General features: G+C 36.2%; 2 protein-coding genes across 2 annotated transcripts; both read left to right on the forward strand.

Moving 5' to 3' along the window:
• The first annotated feature begins 1295 nt into the window (after positions 1 to 1295).
• LOC126690766 (uncharacterized) lies at positions 1296 to 2727 on the forward strand. The gene is made up of 3 exons (XM_050385895.1): positions 1296 to 1669; positions 1919 to 2318; positions 2671 to 2727. The coding sequence occupies exons 1-3, from the start codon at positions 1296 to 1298 to the stop codon at positions 2725 to 2727; spliced, it is 831 nt and encodes a 276-aa protein (XP_050241852.1).
• Positions 2728 to 8150: 5423 nt separating this feature from the next.
• On the forward strand, positions 8151 to 18765 carry LOC126691633 (cation/H(+) antiporter 20-like). The gene is made up of 4 exons (XM_050386679.1): positions 8151 to 8449; positions 8639 to 9661; positions 16676 to 17599; positions 18074 to 18765. The coding sequence occupies exons 1-4, from the start codon at positions 8270 to 8272 to the stop codon at positions 18365 to 18367; spliced, it is 2421 nt and encodes an 806-aa protein (XP_050242636.1). The 5' UTR covers positions 8151 to 8269; the 3' UTR covers positions 18368 to 18765.
• Positions 18766 to 20767: the final 2002 nt, after the last annotated feature.

Below are 20767 nucleotides of genomic sequence, written 5' to 3' on the forward strand. Positions count from 1 at the left end.
AATGCTGGAGCTACATATCAGAGGATGGTAAACAAAATGTTCAACCAACAAATTGGCAGAAACATGGAGGTATACGTATACGATATGCTCGTCAAGAGTAAGGAAGAGCTCGCTCATCTGGACGACCTGGAGGAGACTTTTGCAACCCTCAAAAAACACCAGATGAAGTTGAATCCAAGCAAATGTGTTTTTGGGGTAGCCTCGGGAAAGTTCTTGGGATTCATGGTGTCCCAGAGAGGAATAGAAGCAAATCCAGAGAAGGTACGAGCAATCATTGACATGGCCTCACCCAAGACCGTCAAAGATGTACAAAAACTTACAGGAAGGATAGCAGCTCTAAACAGGTTCGTCTCTAGGGCCACAGACAAATGCCTTCCCTTCTTCAAAACCCTGAAGCAGACTTTTGCTTGGACCGACGAATGCGAAGCAACGTTCCAAGAGCTGAAGCAATACCTGAGCAGTCCACCTCTCCTGAGCCCATCCAAAGGAGGAGAGAACCTATACTTGTACCTGGCGGTGTCAGCCTCGGCAGTAAGCGCAACCTTGATTAGAGAAGAAGGCAAGAAGCAACTCCCGGTGTACTACGTCAGCCAAGCCTTTCAAGGAGCTGAGTTCAGGTACCCAAGGATCGAAAAGATTGCATTTGCACTTATAGTAGCCTCGCGCAAGCTTAGGCCATATTTCCAGTCAAATCCTATCCTTGTGATGATGGATCAACCAATTAAGAAATCAATGAACAAACCAGAAGCAGCAGGGAGAATGGTCCAATGGGCAATCGAACTCAGCCAATTTGACATCGAGTACCATCCAAGAACAGCTATCAAGGCACAAGTTCTGGCTGACTTCATCGCTGAATTCACTCCCCCAGATGAAGATGGAATTACAGACGAAGCTGATAAATGGACAATACAGACAGATGGTTCGTCAGCCCAAAAGAGGGGGGGAGTAGGGGTCGTCATAACCACCCCCGACGGAGAAGTGATGAAATATAGGGTTCAACTAAAATTCCCAGCCACCAATAACGAAGCCGAGTATGAAGGAATATTGACGGGTTTGAGGCTTGGGAAAGCTCTTGGTGCCAGAAATTTGCTGATCCAGAGTGATTCAAAGCTGGTAATCGGACAGATCAGTGGAGAGTACGAGGCAAAGGAAGAAAGGATGCAGAAATACCTTAAAGGCAACTAACTCAGGAGTTCGACACAGTGGAGTTCGTCCAGATACCAAGAAACCAGAATATTGGGGCCGACGAAGTATCGAAACTAGCGTCATCAGAAGCAGGAGGGACGAGCACATACATGGCAATAGAGATCCAGAAACACCCAAGTATTGAAGAGGTGGCGGTGCTCACCATTCAGAGCACAGACACCTGGATGACGCCCATAATATCCTTCCTCCGAGACGGGCACCTACCTCAGAATACTGACGAAGCCAGAAAGGTCAAAAAGAGAGCAGCCAGGTTCACGATCCTAAATGACGTCTTTTACAAGAGAGGCTTCTCTATGCCTTATCTAAAGTGCGTCGACGAGGATGAGGCCAAATACATCCTAGAAGAAGTATACGGAGGAGTCTGTGGCGACCATGCCGGCTCCAGATCCCTAGTCAACAAGGTGATAAGAGCAGGGTACTTTTGGCCAACCATGCAGGGGGATGCTGTTGACATCGTCAGAAGGTGCGACAGATGCCAGCGGTACGGGAATGTACAACGGCTTCCAGCGGAGAAGATGACGACCATATCCTCCCCATGGCCATTCGCACAATGGGGAATCGATATCGTCGGTCCTCTGCCCCAAGGTAAAGGTCAGGTAAAATTCCTTCTAGTTGCTATTGACTATTTCACAAAATGGGTTGAAGCAGAGGCCCTAGCAACCATCACTGAGGCTCGGATCCGGAGCTTCGTGTGGAAAAACATAATCTGCAGGTTCGGGATTCCCGTGACGATCATATCTGATAATGGGAGGCAGTTCGACAGCCAAGGCTTCAGAGACTTCTGCTCGGACCTCGGGATCAAGAATCAGTTCTCATCCCCGGGACACCCCCAGGCAAACGGACAGGCGGAAGTAACGAACAGGACGCTGCTCAAGATAATCAAAACCAAGCTGGACGAAGCAAAAGTTGCCTGGCCAGAAGAACTACCTAGTGTCTTGTGGGCATACAGGACTACAGCTAGAACCCCAACAGGAGAGACACCCTTCAGGCTTACCTATGGCACAGAGGCAGTAATCCCAGTAGAAGTTGGAGTAACAAGCATCAGACGAGGAACTTTCAGAGATGGACTCAATGACGAGGAACTGCGGTTCAACCTGGATTGCTTGGATGAAGTAAGAGACAATGCGTCCAGTAGAATGACAAAGTATCAAAAAAAAATGGCGAGTACTACAACAAGAGGGTTAAACTCAGGCGACTGGACATAGGGGACCTCGTCCTTCGCAAAATCACTATAGCAGCTAAAGGCCCTACTCAAGGGAAGCTGGGCCCTACGTGGGAAGGGCCTTACCGCGTCGTTCACTACTCTAGACAGGGAAGTTACCATCTGGAAACTATGGACGGACAAAAGCTCCCTCGTCCTTGGAATATTGAGCATTTAAAGAAATATCATGAGTAAATGTAATACACGAATGCATTCGTTCTTGAAGTTAATAAAAGTATTATTCCTCTGATGTTTTTGCGCAGCCAGTACTGGTCAACCATGAGGTCTATGAATCACTAAGTAACAAGATTCCGCCTTGACGGATGTAAGTTACTGACGACCATCATAGGATGATTAAAAGATCAAGTAACAAGATTCCGCCTTGACGGATGTAAGTTACTAACAACCATGATTAAAAAACTAAGTAACAAGATTCCGCCTTGACGGATGTAAGTTACTGACGACCATTGTAGGACGGTTAAAAGACTTAAGTAACAAGATTCCGCCTTGAAGGATGTAAGTTACTGACGACCATAATAAGATGGTTAAAAGACTAAGTAACAAGATTCCGCCTTGACGGATGTAAGTTACAGACGACAAAAAAAAAAAAACTAAGTAACAAGATTCCGCCTTGACGGATGTAAGTTACTGACGATAAAAAAAAAAAAAAAAAAAAAAAAAAAAAAAAAAAACAAGGGACAAGAGTCCGCCTGGACAGACACGAGCCACCCAGGTAGTACCCCCTGGCAGTTGCAAGTGGCAGGAGTCTATTTGACGGAAAAAAGAGTGCAGTACATCAAATCAAAACAGGATGCAACAACTGATTAACAAAGCACAAAAGCTGTAGACGGGTGTAAATCAAAACATCTAGAGGAAAAGTAAGTACGCTTCATTCAAGCCCATAACCACTGGGCCACTATCATTGTTTTCAAAATAAAATTAACTGTTTTGAGATTAGATTTACAAAAAGAAAAGGCCCAAAACAAGACGGGCACCCACCATAAAACAAAAGGGAAAATTTCTAAGTATTAAATCAGGCATCAGCTGTGCCTTCACTGGCCGGTACTTCAGCAACAGGCTCAGGTGCATCATCACCAGGGGCAGAAGATGAAGCCGCCTCCTCCAGAGCCATTTCCTTGTCAACTTCTTCCAAATCCAGACTCTCCAGGTTGACTCCAGAAGGATGCTTGATCATATACCTCCGGAGAAGCTCAAAACCTTTGAAATACCAACTGAAGAGCACGGTATTGTACTCGTCAGTGGTCTGGAAAGCCTCCACGGATCGAGCAGCGATAGTCACAAGTTTCTCCTTGGCTGCAAGAAGCTGCTCGTCCTTCTCGTGAGTCAACCCGCGCTCAACTCTGAGGTCGTCCTCCAGCACTTTGACCTTCTCCTTCAATGTCGTTGCCTCGTCCATAGAAGTGATCAGGTTCGTCCTCAAGTCAGAGTTCTCCTTCTCCAAGGCCTCCATCCGGGTTGTCAGAGACGCCACCTTGGCCCCTTGAGTGAGGTACTCAGCGGTAATATGGAGGCTTTCTCCCAACACCTGGAGGGAATTATGAAGTCGTCTGTAAAAAAAAAAAAAAAAAAAAATGATGAAGAGGGAAGAACCCCATACCTGGACGAGTTTGTGGACATGACGAGAGGCCACATCGTTTAAGGACAAGTCAGAGAGAGCCTTCAAGTCCGCTGAAGTGACGACCTCGTGAGCTCTTTCTACGGCCAATGACTCGTCATCCCATATTGTGGATGAACGAGTATCAGTCTTCTCCTTCCCTTTGCCAGCCACACGCGGCCTTTTGGAGTCGGGAGTAGGAATCTCCTCTATTGAAACGGTCGGGGAGGCAGTCCTCGTCGTTTCGGAAGCTATGGAAGGAACGATACTAAGGGGGATGGACACAGGACCCTTCCTGGTGACTCGCACAGCCTTCTTCCCCAGATTGGACAGGGGTTCGTCCTTCTTTGATCTCATCTTTGCGTACATATCCTTGTTGAATTTTGTCGTCACCTCTGCAAGAAGAAAATGTCTGTCAAAAATTGCTTAAGTGTACATAAGAAGAATCAGCATTGACGAAGTTAAAACTTACTCTTTTTGCCTTCAATGCCAAGCTGACGAAGAACGAAAGGAGACGGGTCAGGACCAAGGTTCTAAAATGCAAGAGACCGGGGGTCAACCAGTTCGTCCCAGCTTTCAATCGTCTCAACGTACCCGATCGCAGTCTCTATGCGTTCCTTATACCGACTCTTCAGTCCAGGCCGTCTCTTAACTATACCAAACAAAGAAACAAAGAAGTTAGCAAGACCAGAGCCTCAAAATTGGCAAAATTGAAACGACGGGAAGAAATACTGACGCACCTAAGGTCGGGGTTCCCCACCGACGGACCAACCTCGGGATATCACCCCAATCACTGCTGGATTGAGTCTCGAAGTCGTCCCCAGACACAAAGAAAAAGCGCGACTTCCAATACCTGAATGACGAGGGCAATCCCTTGACGATCCTAGTCTTTCTTTCCCAAGGGATTAATTCATAATACCCCCACTCCTTAGACTCTTTCAAACGATACAGGTAGGTGAGCTCGCCTATCCTGATCATATCCTCGTTGGAGGCCAACCATATTTGCATACAGTTGATGACGATCCTCCACGAGTTAGGCATGAGCTGCCCGGGAGCTATACCAAAGTGATCTAAAAGTTCCATCAGGAACGGGTGGACGGGGAGCCTAAGCCCGCAGGTAAAGGTTGACTCGTAAAAGCATATTTCGCCTGGAAAAAAGTGACAGGCCCTATCTTCTTCCCTAGGTAGACGAACGCGAACGCGAACCCTAGACGGAAACTGAAACCTATCCTTGAATCTATTTACGGTCTCGGCATCCAGACCACAAATCTCATTGAAGGCATAAAAAGCCCTAACCTCTCGAGGGCCAGAGACGGCTGTATCTCCTTCAGCCGGGTCACCACTGGATGATAGCCCAGTCTCAAGGTCACTAGACCTAACCTCAGACATTAGTACTCTCCCTCCTGAACCCTCGAACCAATTGAGCGATTGACGGAGCAAGGGCAATAATTCGCCCAAAACCACGCTTAGACTATTGCCCTCGTACACAAAATTTTCTAAAAATTGGTAATTACCCAAAGACCCCCCTAGACGTGCAAAAAGGAAGGAGATCGACGGCAAGCTATCCTAACCTCCAAGCTATCAACCATGGAAAATGCAGAAATCGAAGGGCAGAAAAATAAGGTACGAAACTAAAACCCCAAAAGAAAAACAAGGACCAACAACAGAAGAGAAGCAAAAGGGAATAACAAATAAGAAATTATGCTACAGTAAAAGAAGAAAAAGAAGAAAGAAAAAGGAAAGAGAAACGTACCTCCAATGGCGGAACAGCAGAAGCACAGCGCAAGGCAATTTGGAGAAGAAAGGAAGTCCCAAGAAAATGCTCAGAGTATCACTGAAGAATTGGTCTGTTTTTGCTCTCTGAGAAGTAGACGAAAAATTAAAAAGGAGAAGTTTTAAATGTGGGCCAAAAAACGATTGAAAAACCAGCGGGAAACCCAAGGGTCATGCCATTAATTCCACAGATCATCACGCGCCACGTGGCCATGATTGCGTGTAGCGCCGCCACTAAGCATTAAAAGCGGAACAGAACCCCAAGAGTCACAAGAAAAACTTTTCATCTTCTGTGATCGTCATGACGTGTCACCGACGACCCCAGAACCTGGGGGGCAACTGACAGGAATGACGATTCTACATCCCACTGACGAAGATAACATTAATGACGAAGGAATCATCCATGACGAGGTCATCAGAAACAACGAAGAAAGCCATCATCACTGACAAAGGCAGGGAGTCATTCAATGCAGTCAATCAATGACCTGAGCAGTTACTAAATCGACCAAGCAGACCGTTGGGAGCCTCTTAAAAGCCTCATTACTGGACCAGGGGCGTTACTTCAGAGAGCATTAACAGCCTCAACGGTTAGCCCCTAAGGCCTCAGGTATAAAGCTTTCATACAATCAACGGAAGGTAAGATATATGCAAAAATACTCTGAAAGCACATTCTACTTCTTTATTGTGTTTGTCCATTATCCTAACTTTGGCATCGGAGACGTTGTGGCAGGCACCACACCGGTGGCCCTCATTGAGCGGACCTTCATATTCTACAGGGGATTCCATCTGCCCACTCTTACTGACGAATTTGTGTTCCATCACAAACTATTTAATTAGTGCATCAAAGTATCAAACTAACACAAATAATATGAGATTGAAATGAAATGAGAAAATAAGTTAAGGGTTTATTTTTTATTCAGGGAAAGAGGCAAAAGAGTATTACGCTCTTCTACCGAGGCCGAAAGAGGCAAAAGAGTAACACAATTTCTGAATTAGCTTGGCTGCGTCTACTTTTTAAAGAGCCTCGCATATTTCTTTCACATGTTCCTATGCTTTGGTGTGACAATGTGTTTGCCATTGCCTTATCTGCTAACCTTGTGTTTCACTCTAGATCAAAACATATTGAGGTTGACTTCCATTATGTTCATGAAAAAGTTTTGCGCAAGGATCTATGTGTTAAATTTGTTTTTGGTAAAGACAATTTGGCTGATGCGTTTACAAAGCCTTTGACAGCTCCTCTATTTCTTTTTTAGTAATGCAAACTCTTGATGGAGTCTTCCCCCACTCGTTTGAGGGGGGATGTTGAAGCTAAGAAGAAATCTCAGAGTGATGCGAAGAAGAAGAAGGTGCCTGACGATGTCATTCGATTAAAACACTAACCTTTAGTCAGTTAGTTCAAACGCAACGTTTCATTGAGTGATAGGAGTGGCCAAACGCAGCGTTTCATTTATCATAGATATGCTTAACTTAGCACGACGTCATATTGGTTGATTATACTACTTAGGCTTCCTTGGCACGAAAATTAGTTTCTGAGTTAGTTGGTTCTGTTGCAATTCTGTTAAGCTTCCTCCCTTAATTCATAGATAATTTCTGTGATTAAGCGAGATCATTTCTTCTCTCGTTCACTTTGTTTTGTTCTTGAATATAATCTTGCTAAATACAGAAAACTCATTCAATGAAAAAAGTTTTTAGAGACAAAAATTAACTTAATTTTTTATTATATTATCGATCTCGTATGAATCATATTTATTGTTACATTTTTTTTAATTTTTTAATGCAAAAAATGGTAAGAAAAATACTATAATTACTAATACAAATTTTACTACTCAAAACTTATAAATTAATTTGGTCATGAATATAATTTATATGTTTCAACCATCTAATAATTGAAGAGAAGCGTTACATCCATAATATTTTCATAACAAATCATAGGTGGTTAGTTGTTATTGATTCAAATTTGAACCTATCACTTAGATTATTTTTTTAACCCAACAATAACAATTAATAACAACCTGTCTCCTGAGATTTATTGTAAAAATGATGTGAATATAACATTTTTTAATAAATAAATGTTTAAATTATATCTTGGTGTGATTTCATATACAACAGTAGTAAATTCTAAATTAGAAAATTTATAATATTCATAACATCACTAAATTGATTTTTTTAGCATTGTTTAATGAATTTTTAGCATTTTAGGAAACGAAGAAAATAAGAAATTTATTGGATGTATCCAATCACCGTCCAAATTGTACTCTGGTCCTGCCCCAAGAACGTGAGGTCACTCTAAGACTGTGTAGTGGACCCTGATCTAGCTTGGCTCCTTCTATAAAGCTCTACACCCCCACTCTCAATAATTGCTTAGCTCATCTCCAAATCCTACCTATCTCTCCTCACCAACAGAGCCCCTCAAATCTAATTCCTTTGATGAAACACACGGACACGAGCCTGGCAAAGCTTTATCACTAATAAACATGCCAGTCAATATAACCTCCATCAAAACCTCATCAAATGGAGCTTGGCAAGGCGATAATCCCCTAGACTATGCCTTTCCACTCCTAATTGTTCAAACCGTCTTAATTCTTGTGGTTAGCCGCTTCCTTGCCTTCTGCTTCAAACCCCTCCGTCAACCCAAAGTCATCGCAGAGATAGTTGTAAGATCCTCTCTCTCTCTCTCTCTTAGATCAATAATTATCTTATATATATATATATATATATTGGATACGTGTAATTTTCTTGATCTCACAATATGTGGGTCCCAATATGAGATTCATAAGTGGCAAGAGAAGATGCATATATTCGAACATATTCATTGATTAATTAACTTAATTATTTGTTTTCAGGGTGGAATTCTACTCGGACCGTCGGCTTTCGGAAGAAACAAAAAGTACTTGCACCGAATATTTCCCGCATGGAGCGCTCCTATACTTGAATCTGTAGCCAGTATCGGTCTACTTTTCTTTCTCTTCCTTGTAGGTCTTGAACTCAATCTAAGCTCAATTCGTCGGGGTAGTAAAAGAGCTGTAGGCATAGCACTTGCCGGAATTTCCCTCCCATTCATCTGCGGCATAGGCATCGCTTTTGTCCTCAGAAAAACCATAGATGGAGCTGACAAAGTCGGCTACGGCCAATTCCTCGTGTTCATGGGAGTTGCTCTCTCCATCACCGCCTTCCCGGTCCTGGCACGCATTTTAGCTGAACTCAAACTCTTAACAACACAATTGGGCGAGATTGCCATGGCTGCAGCTGCGTTGAACGATGTCGCAGCGTGGATTCTATTAGCTCTAGCTGTGGCACTTGCCGACGGCAACACTGGAGGCCATAAGAACCCCTTGGTATCAGTCTGGGTTCTTCTCTCTGGCGCTGCTTTTGTTACTTTCATGTTCGTCATCATGAGACCTGCAATGAAATGGGTTGCTCGTCGATGCGTGCCGCAACAAGATGCGGTTGATGAAGCATACATCTGTCTAACATTGGCTGGAGTGTTGGTTTCTGGGTTTGTCACTGACTTGATTGGAATTCACTCCATTTTTGGAGCATTTGTGTTCGGATTGGCAATCCCAAAAAGTGGAAACTTTGCTGGAATATTGATAGAAAGGATAGAGGACTTCGTTGCCGGCTTGCTTCTTCCTCTGTACTTTGCTGCAAGTGGGTTAAAGACCGATGTGGCCAAAATAAGAGGCGCAGAGGCATGGGGTCTATTGGCGCTGGTTATATCCACTGCGTGTGCTGGGAAAATTCTTGGGACTTTTGCTGTGGCGATGATGTTTATGATACCAGTGAGGGAATCATTGACGCTAGGTGTGCTAATGAATACCAAAGGTTTGGTTGAGCTCATTGTTCTCAACATTGGCAAGGAGAAGAAGGTTAGTTCTTTTTCTTTCTTTCTTTCTTCTTTTTATTTTTTATTTTTTATTTTTATTTTTTGTCAAGAACATTGCATTTTTTGTTGGGATTTTTTTGTTTGTTTGAATATTTTAAACATACTTGCACACATTTTAATACATCTTTTCACCTATAAATATATCAAAAATACCCAAATATTATTCAAACTCCTCCATCAAACACTCTGTTAGAATAGTAAAATTTGAACACTTAGAAATACCTAGAGGTCTTCTTAGTCAAATTACAAAACATTATTAGTCAAGTACGTTGGACAGCTCATGGGGTTGATTTTTCAACATAGAAATAATGAAATATTAAGATAGTGAAGTTTTTACAATGAAAATCACATGGCAACACACCTTCCTAATAAATAGTATATCCGGTAATTTTAAATAATTTATTTATTAAGGATAGAGAAAAAGATAAGAGTTGATGACCGAATAAAATACTTGGTTAAATCACTGCGCATCTTTAGTGCAATAATCATTAAAAGATAAGAGTCAGATGAATGAATGAAGTGCCTAGTTAAACCAATGCATACTCTTGGCTTGAAAGTTGCTCCACAAATATAAGTTCTTGTGGGGTGTAAGAGTCGAGGTTCAAGTTTTCAGGATGGAGTTTCACACACATATTCACTTAGATTTGGTTAGAGTAGAATTTCTATTTTACATATAATAAAAAAAAAAAAAAAATAAGGAGCTTGGTTAAGGTTATTGCAATTGATCATTTTTTTTTTCCTTTTTGGAATTGCTCAATGTTCAATTAAAGGGATATTTATTTATTATTTTTATTATTTTCCTATGTGGTTGAGTCCATTAGATTTTTTCTTAATGAATGCGTTTGAACACCCATTAAAAAAATCTAAAAGATAAAAGTAAGTTTTTTCTTAAAATATTAGTTTTCGTAGCTTAAAAATGAAAAAAAAAAAAAAAAAAAAAAAAAACCAAAGTTGAAATCTCGCCTAATTTTGGCAAACAGATGGACTAAAAAAAAACTTTTGTTTTGTTTGGTTTTGTTCAAACGGGAGTGAAAAACACGTTTTCAGGATAGATTCATATTATAGCCTAGCCTTCTCATTGATCAATCTTCCCGGCCTCCATCGAATTTCATCAGAAGATAGGGTTTTTTTTTTTTTTTTTTTTTTTTTTTTTTTTTTTAAATAATAATAATAATAATAATTTTTTTTTTTAAAGTATAAAAGTTAGATTCTCTAAAATTCAAAGCTTTCTTAAAGTAGACACACCTTTCTGTCCAAAAAAAAAAAATGTAGGCACTCCTTAAAAGTTTCTAGATACACCTTTACTATTTATTTATTTTTTTTAAATTTTTATATATGATAGAATTCTATTCTAGAATAATCTAAGTATATATGTGTGTGAAACTTTCTTCTAGAGTCTTAAACCTGGGTTTTTGCTTCCCCACCGCACAAAAACTTTGTATTTATGGAGGTAACTAACACACCAAGAATGCACTGCAATTACACCTATACTTTTTAGAAGAGAATAGAAATTTACAGTCCATTGATTTACTAAGATAGAGTTAATTAATTAAGGGATTATAATTTTAAATTCGTTACTACATGTAATAATGATAACAAAAGATTTGGAAAGGTATCACAATTTATAACTTTTCGTTTGACAACTCAAAGAAATAAAGTGCAATTCTACCTGAGTTATGTTAATTAGTACCTTTAGGGTAATTGTTAATAGGATCATGTTAACAGATGCTCTTAGGACAATTGTTAACAAATCATTTTAGAAAAGATTTAATACCACGTTTATGGAAAATAGAAAACGTTGTTAAAACATTAATCGTTTTTTTCTTTTCTTATAAAAAATTTCCTAAAATGGTTCACTAACAAATGCCCTTAGGAATTTCGTTAACATTTTCCTTGTTAATAAATCATTTTAGAAAAGTTTTGATATTATTTTCATGAGAAATATAAAAAATTGTCAAAATAATTAATTGTTTTTTCTCTTAAATTTTTTTTAATTTTTTTTTCTAAATCAATATCCTTAGAACATCTGTTACATTTTTCTTTTCTTGCATTTATAATGATGAAAATGTTCTTGTTCATATAAAATAAAATAAAAATGATGATTATATACTTTATACAGTTTATAATGTAACGAGTCCAATTCTTTATTCATAAAAAGAAAATAAAAAATGTTCGTCGAAGTTGGATTACCAAAAACTGCCCATTATTGTGGGAAATCATTTGAAAACAATCTAAACACCAGAACGTTTTCCAACTCTTTTTTTTTTTTTTTTTTTGCTTTTTGCACCGCGTCAATGATCCAATCACTATGTCTCTATGATTTTTCTTATACATTATTGTGCTGCGGACCACATTAGGAATTACCCAATGAAATTTCCTTTTAGATCTTGTCTTTACTATATATGTTTGCCCCCATTTGATTCCCTTTCTCAAAACACATTATTCCAATCCATTTCCTTTTTACGTGTCTTTAAAATTTGCTTTAATATCCCATAGGAAGTTGATTTTAATTTCTTTTTAATGTGTAGCAACAAATTTTCTCTAGAGTGCAACCATGAAAAATGAAGATTTAAGAATTTATGGTTCGAATGGAAACACTTAGGAGGTGGACGTAGAGAACTTAAATGATGAGTTGTAAATTTAGAAATGTCAATTTTCATCTATCATATTATTAGTTTATAGAATTTTTTAAGTATTTCACTAGTCTCATCACATGCGCTTCACATGTGCGATGAGTTTTTTTTTTTTTTTTTTTTTGTTAGTGGTCCTATTCTGTAGAAAAAAAAATTGCGTTATTTATTTATTTTTTTATATAAAATTTTTATTTTGAAATTTTAATTTATAAGTGAATAAATCAATTTGAAAATTAATAGAATAGTGACCCTATTTTTTAGGCAATGTTTTAATCGGAGTTAGAGTTGCATTTTTATCAGATTATCCTTTAATTTTATCTTTACTTAATCATAGGGATGTAACAGTATTTTCAAACTACTTTATACAGTTTATAATGTAATGAGTCCAATTCTTTATTCATAAAAATAAAATAAAAAAAATGTTCGTCGATCTGGCCTAGATGGATCCATATGGGATCGCCACATGTTAGTCATATAGAGGTGGAATTTGGATTACCAAAAACTGCCCATTATTATGGGAAATCATTTGAAAACAATCTTAACACCAGAACCTTTTCCAACTCTTTTTTTTGCTTTTTGCACCGCGTCAATGATCCAATCACTACATCTCTATGATTTTTCTTATACATTATTGTGGTGCGGACCACATTAGGAATTACGCAAAGAAATTTCCTTTTAGATCTTGTCTTTACTATATATGTTTGCCCCCATTTGATTCCCTTTCTCAAAACACATTATTCCAATCCATTTCCTTTTTACGTGTCTTTAAAATTTGCTTTTATATCGCATGGGAAGTTGATTTTAATTTCTTTTTAATGTGTGGCAACAAATTTTCTCTAAAGTGCAACTATGAAAAATGAAGATTTAAGAATTTATGGTTCGAATGGAAACACTTAGGAGGTGGACGTAGACAACTTAAATGATGAGTATGAGTCTTTTTTTTTTTTTTTTTTTTTTTTGTTAGTGGTCCTATTTTGTAGAAAAAAATTGTGTTTTATTTTTATTTTTTATATATATAATTTTATTTTGAAAATTTAATTTATAAGTGAATAAATCAATTTGAAAATTAATAGGATAGTGGTCCTATTTTTTAGGCAATGTTTTAGTGGGAGTTAGAGTTGCATTTTTACCAGATTGTCTTTTAATTTTATCTCTACTTAAATATAAGAGTGTAGGGGTATTTTTAAACTAAAAAATGAGGAATCCAAACAGAGAAAACTCCTTAAATAATAGTATAGATAAATAAAAAGTGGAATCATCGGTAAGATACCACTTTATCTAAAATAAAATAAAAAATGAAAAGAATCTATATTAGAATAACAACACCAAACAAAAATAATAGATGGATGAGAAATTAAGTCTAAGTTCATTTCATTGGAGTCTTTTCTAGCATCACATTTCCTCATATTAATCGATCAAACCTTGAACCTTATAGCTTTCAAAAAAAAAACCTTGAACCTTATAAAGAGAAAGGGGAACCCAGTTAAAGAAAATAAGGTGATCATTTTGTTCTCGGTCCTTCTAGTAACTTAAATTTTGGGTTGCATCTTTCATGTCTCTCAGAACTAAGGGTAGAATACAATAAGTTGATTTCTTTTTAAGGATACAAGTTGATTATGCAAGTCCAAGGGCCAGGTAGTCAAGGTCTTGCCATTCTTATTATCTTGTTTTAAGGGGTCCCAATATAAGGCTTTTGAGTTAATACCTGTGACTAAAGTATAGAATACCCACCCAGGTAGGTCATTATACTCAGCATTCTAGGTTAAAATTTTACATTTTCAATAAACAAAAAAAAAAAAATTAAAAAGTTTTGCTTTAAAATTCAGCAGCCGAAACAGAGCGATAATTATCTATCACACAACAATATCTAAAGTCATGAAAAAAATACAAAATTCTTAAGGTGAGAAATTGTTATTAATAGGTAAAAAATGGATGTTTATAAGTAAACTTTGATAAGAATCAATAAAATTTTTTGGGTAAAATACAAAGTAAACTAACCCTTTAAGTTTATTCAGATTTCATTTCAGTTCTCTGACTTTGTTTTTGTTTATTTCAGTCCTCTAACTTTCAAGTTTATTCAATTAAGGCTTTTCCATCAACTTTTGTTATATGTTGTGGTTAATTTTTTAATTTGATAAATTTTTCTTCAAAATTTTTGAATTAAAAAAAATTCAATTAATAATTGAAAAGTATTTTCTAATTTTTTTTTCCAAAAAGTTTTAATAAAAGTTAACGGAAAGATTTTAATTGAATAAATTTGAAATTTAGAGGGCTAAAATGAACGAAAATGAAGTTAAAGAGTTGAAATGAAATTTGAAGAAAGTTAGAAGGTCAGTTTTACATTTTAGTCAAAAATTTTCAATTCAATATTGAAAAAAAAAAATAGTACGAAAATAATTATGTGTAACATTACTTATCTCACAATAGCTAGATTCTATTGTAGAATCCACAAACAGGGAGAACAAAGACGCATGACATAACCTTTTCCAGTCGATAGGTTATTCCCAATTTGACATGATTGCTCAACTGTTCCATTAATCCAAATAGTTCCTTTCACAACGAATTTTAAATAATTTTTATAATAGTTGAAGTTGTTATAAATAAGGAAAATTTTAACTTATCCCATAAGAACATTGATTTAAGAATTATTTTTTAAATAAAAATTTTATGAAAAAAAAAGTGATTAACATTTTTTACAAATTTTTATATTTTTCATAAAAGTGATTAAATTTTCTTAAAATGACTTATTGATAAATTTTCTAAGGTCATCGGTTAACAAGGCCCATAAAATAAAACTGATACCAAAATGATTAAGTTTAAATAATGTTATACAAATCATAACATGAAATAAGTTAAGAAAAAAATTATGAAATTTATTTTATCTTAAGTTTTACTAATGTATGTCTTAGTAAACCACTTTAAAAAGTTTTTTATAAAAGTGAAAAATTTATTAATTTTTATTATAATCTTTTTAAAATCCCCATAAAATATTTCTAAAAAAATGAATGATTAATTTTTGTCGACAGACCTTTTATATTTAGCACGGTTGATTTCAATTCAACATCCAACCCCACCACGTCAGTTCAAGGGCAAAGTGATGTGTGGTACCAGTCGAGATTAATGAACATGACGCATGCTGGGACAAGAAAAATCACCGACTTTAGACAGAGTTAGTGGGCAGTCACTTTGTGCCCAACCTTAAAGCAGCCACCCAACTTCAAGTTTAAGGGTCTGTTTGATAGAACTTATTTTGTTGAAATTAAAAATTAAAAACTGAAAACTTTATAACAAAATAATTTTTAAATGTATAAATAGTATTATGGGATCCATTTTTAATGAAAAAATGGCTGAAAAGTGTAATTTGTGAGATCCAATATACTGTTCCCTACTGACTTAGTCAATAATCAAAAGGTGCGGCTGAAGCAAAAAAAAAAAAAAAACGGTGAAAACGCAAAACGCAGTACAAAAAGCGGATCCAAACCACACCTAAAACATCACCTTTTTCAAAGTAATCACTTTAGGGTATTGCAATTTTTTTAAAGAAAATAAAAGAAACATAAAAAAAATTATACAACTTTTGTTATAAATCGTTTTGTTCTTATATATTTATATATATATAAAGTTCAAACCTAAATAAAATGATTGAATATCTGTATTTCTGATTTTATTTTTAAATTCTTATTATCTATTTAAAACTAATTTAATGATAAAATAAATTAATTTTTTTTTAAAAATTATCCATGAAATTCTATAAAAGCCCCTCTCCCCCACTTATATATAAAAAATTTATATTCTACAATGAAAATTGAAATATAAAAAAACAAAACAATTTATAATAGAAATTTTAAATTTCATAAAATTAAGACACATATTTTACTCAAATTTGACATTTTATTATTACCATTATTTTCATTAAGAATGTGTGTTTTTCTTGTTTTACTTTACTCACATGATATATATATATATATATGTTTGTCTTTTGTTTCATTTAGTCATATGATATGTTATATTATGTAATGATGATATTAAAAATGTATATTACTTGATTTTGAATGAATAATTTGATATAATTTAGGTAGCATTATGTGATGAAGTCTTTGATATATTTATTTTGTAATATATATAACCTCAAACGGTACATGAAGTAAATTGACATCAAAATATTCTATTTCAAATGAATAAACCGGAATAAACAAGGAAGGGAATCAACAACTTTGATTGATATGAAACGCACCACATGATCATTCATGCATGAATAAAGAACTAGATGTTGTTTTTAAAATTACGAGTATAATTGAGTAAATTGCATGAGTTCCATATCTATTGAGTCTTGATTCTAACTCTGTAAATTGTTGAACATGCAGGTACTCAATGACGAGACATTTGCTATTCTAGTCCTCATGGCATTGTTCACCACCTTCATCACAACTCCTACAGTCATGACCATTTATAGACCAGCTCGTGGCATCCCCACCAGAACTCATCGAAAATTGCGTGACTTGACCACGACCGATGGCTCCAAAGACGAGCTTCGTATTCTTGCTTGTGTTCATGACCCTCGAAACGTACCCTCCATCATTACCCTCATTGAGGCCACTCGAAGCACTACGAATTCCATTCTCAAACTCTTTGTCATGCATCTAGTCGAGCTCACAGAACGCTCTTCTTCGATCATCATGGTCCATCGGGTCCGTAGAAATGGTTTTCCTTTCTTCAATCGTTTTCGCCGAGGCGAGTGCCATGACCGAGTGGCTCAAGCATTCCAAGGTTATAGTCAATTAGGCCGAGTTATGGTTCGGCCTACCACAGCCATTTCGGCCATGTCTACCATGCATGAGGATATTTGCCACGTGGCAGATGATAAGAGGATCACGTTGATCATCTTGCCCTTCCATGTACAATGGAGAGACGAGGGAGATGGGTTGGTTGAGAATGTGTCCCAAAGTTGGAGAGCAGTGAATCAGAAGGTACTAAAGGATGCACCATGCTCAGTAGCTGTGCTTGTGGACCGTGGTTTTGGTAGTGAGACCCAGAATCCAGGACCTAATTCTAGTGTGACTCATAGGGTTTGCATAATCTTCTTAGGTGGACCTGATGATCGCGAGGCCTTGGAATTGGGTGGTAGGATAGCGGAGCATCCAGCAGTTAAGGTGACACTTATAAGGTTCGTTGAGAAGAATGGGAAAGAGTCTAAGGACGAGATGTTGCCGCTCTCACCGGCCCAGACAGAGTGTAGTGATCAGACCTATAGCTTCTCCACCACTAAAATGAATTGTGAGAAAGAAAGGGTAAGATACTATTTCAGTTCAGTTTGGATAGAGGATAAGGGAGAAAGAGCGAGTAGAGTTGGTCAAAAATTAAACTTAATGAAATATAGTCTTATAGAAAGATTAATGTTCCATATTTCCGGTCAGTTTTACTCTATTTTTCCTTCCTCCCCCTCTAGCAAAAGTGGCCATCAGTCTTTCTATTAGACCACTACCTCAGTACTATCATTAAGTTTAGATACGTAATAAATTTTTCAAATTTTTTTCATGCCTACAAAGTTGGTATATTATGATTAGCGTAGTGATCCCACCTGAAAAATCTTACACTAATCATAATTTGTCATATCGAATTAATGTTGTGAAAGAAAGTCGTAATATTTTTGTTATGTAAACTTGTTACCTAAAAAAAAGACCTTATATATGTTTGTGTAACAGCTAATTGGTCATATAGCATGCACTAAAGTCAATTAATTTCTAATTTCTGTACATAAACAGAAGCTGGATGAGACTGCAGTTGCTGAGTTTCGCAAGTGTGGCGGGGTGGATTATAAAGAGGAAGTGGCTAGCAATGTCATAGAGGGGGTGTTGACAATAGGGCAGAGTAGAGACTATGATCTTATAGTTGTAGGGAAGGGTCGGTTCAAATCAAATATGGTAGCTGAGGATGCAGAGCTAGGGCCTATTGGAGATATATTGACCTCTTCAGCCCATGGCATCGTGTCTTCAGTGCTTGTGATTCAACAACATGCAGGGGAGGCTCCTGAGTCAAAGGTACGTAGTAGAGTATGAGAAGTTTACAGCTGATGAATCGTCAAGTGTGCCAGACATTTCAAAGGATTTCGTTTGATCAGAACAACTATATGTAAAGTGTACACGTACCTTCACAACATCAATGCTAGCACCATACATTTTCATTAACATTGCCACAACTGTCCAATATAGCTATCTGTGAGTGACAAAGAGCAAATAGTAGGTTCATATGATTGATGGTAATAGACAATTTAATGATAGACAGTCAATCACAATTTCTCACATGAGACAATTTTTGCAATGTGTGTATGAAATTGTATGGTACTAGCTAGAATTATTAGTCGGAATAGTTGCAACTAGTTCGGCTTTTAACAATATGGAATCTGGCCATTTGGTGCTCTTGTCATATATTGTAAAATAATCTCTCTTCATTTCAATTGTTGGTCTTGATAGAGAACTCGGTCCTAGGCTTACCAAGATATTCCCTGAAAAGGAGGAAAATGTTAAAGATATAGGGCCAAGATTTTATTCTTGAACATCACATTATTTAAAATTTAAAAACATTATACACGTGAAATTTGTGATATATAATTTGAATTAAATAGATTAATTTTAAAATGGAGAAAATTCTTTCCAAATTGTTTGAAATTTTAATACTTATAAATTAAAGTGATAATACTTGCAATTAGTGTCACATTAACAACAAAATAAATTAATATTTAGTAAAATTATGTATATTTTTTAGTTTAATAAAATTATATTTTTAAATTAAAAATTCAATCCTATAGCTTTAGAAGTAACAAATTAAATCTTGAGATTTTAAAAAATAACCAATTAAATATTATATTTTCAAAGGTAATAAATTAAATCTTGAGAAAAATCTACTCATTTAAGTGGAAAAACACTGTGTTTGGGGTTTAAATAAATTGAGGGATTAATTTGTTACTTTTTAAATCCTCATGGTTTATTTTAGTACTTTTAAAACTACAAGGTTTAATTTGTTACACCCATTAATTATAAAGTTTAAAATGCAACTTTTCCCTTTTTAAATTTTTTTTAAAGATATCAAGGCTCAATCCTAGCCAATGTCCAAGTCTATTATCCACAGTCATTGTATCTAATCCTACTTAGAATGCAAACAAAATCATTATAATTTTAGTGGAGTGTAAAAAAAGTAATTTTAATTCTACTTGTAGTGTAATTATATTAATCATAGATTTGTCTAGAATTTAGTTTACTATAAATATTAATTTGCCCTTCAATGGTTCAGTATACATATAGAACTTTATTTTAGAAGAGTAATAGATGAAACTTAATAGTAAAGATATACAGTCTTCAAGATCTTTCCATTGTAAATCTAGGCCTATGAGGCTAAATCATGTCAATTTCATTCTCTTTTTTTCACTCTCTCCATCCTTTGTTTCAAAGTTGTGTCATGCGTGCATTTCCTACGCCTTTCCATTGTGAATGTTCACCTCTAAGCCTAAGGTTGAACCATGTTAATTCATTGTATTATGATATTCTCTCTCTCTGTTAATGGAAATTGTAGTTGTACTATCATGTTCACTGGCCAGTGGCTATACCCAAAAAATCAAAAACAAAAAACCCAGTTTTTTAATAATCACTTGTGGCGTTTTAGAACAAGTTTTGTTTGGTTTGTGTTCAAAGTTCGAAACCCATCTACAAAAAAATAGAGAAGGGCCTAATTTGAATCTGACTCGAGGAAAATTTATGCTTAAGAATTAGAAATCAATAAAGAGCTCAACAAAGTTTTTTTTTTTTCACTAAAGAATATGTATGTAATCGAGTCGTTGTCAAATCTTATTTCATTTTCTTGGAAAGTGTTGTATTTATCTAGTACTTACCTTGTTTTTACGTGAGGAACTTGTGAGAAGGCCAGATAATTATAGAGTCAATCAATGATAGCATTATAGCAGGTTACTCTCTCTTAATTTGTGTGGCACAGAGAAATTGAGTTTTGAAACAAATGGGTTAAGCTATGAATTGAACAAATGTTTTTAAAACTTGGAATGATGTAGATACACATGATTGCATTATTTGCATTCTCGCCCATCAAAGCCATTTAGATTCTGTGTTAACATTGGAATGCCCCACTTGATGAGAGCTTGTAGAATGGTCAGTATAATTAGAAAGGAGAGTAGGATTCTGAATTGCAATTTCATTTTTGGAGTTGGCTGTCTGCTTCATTTATTTTCCCATATTTTCTAAGTCTTTGAATAGATTGTCTCTTTGTCATAAGCTAGGTTGTCCGCATAATTCACACGGGCCACTGATTTCAAGACCCATCAATTTTCTCTTGGGATAGTCCTTAAACATATATTCCTTGTGCAAGCTGTGACTAACTCATTTCCTTTATTCTCTGCCTGGCACACCAGTTTAAAGGGGTTCTATGGATAAAGTAGATTAAGGCAAGCATGA

The sequence above is a fragment of the Quercus robur genome, chromosome 7 (assembly GCF_932294415.1).
Source record: "Quercus robur chromosome 7, dhQueRobu3.1, whole genome shotgun sequence".
NCBI lineage: Eukaryota > Viridiplantae > Streptophyta > Magnoliopsida > Fagales > Fagaceae > Quercus > Quercus robur.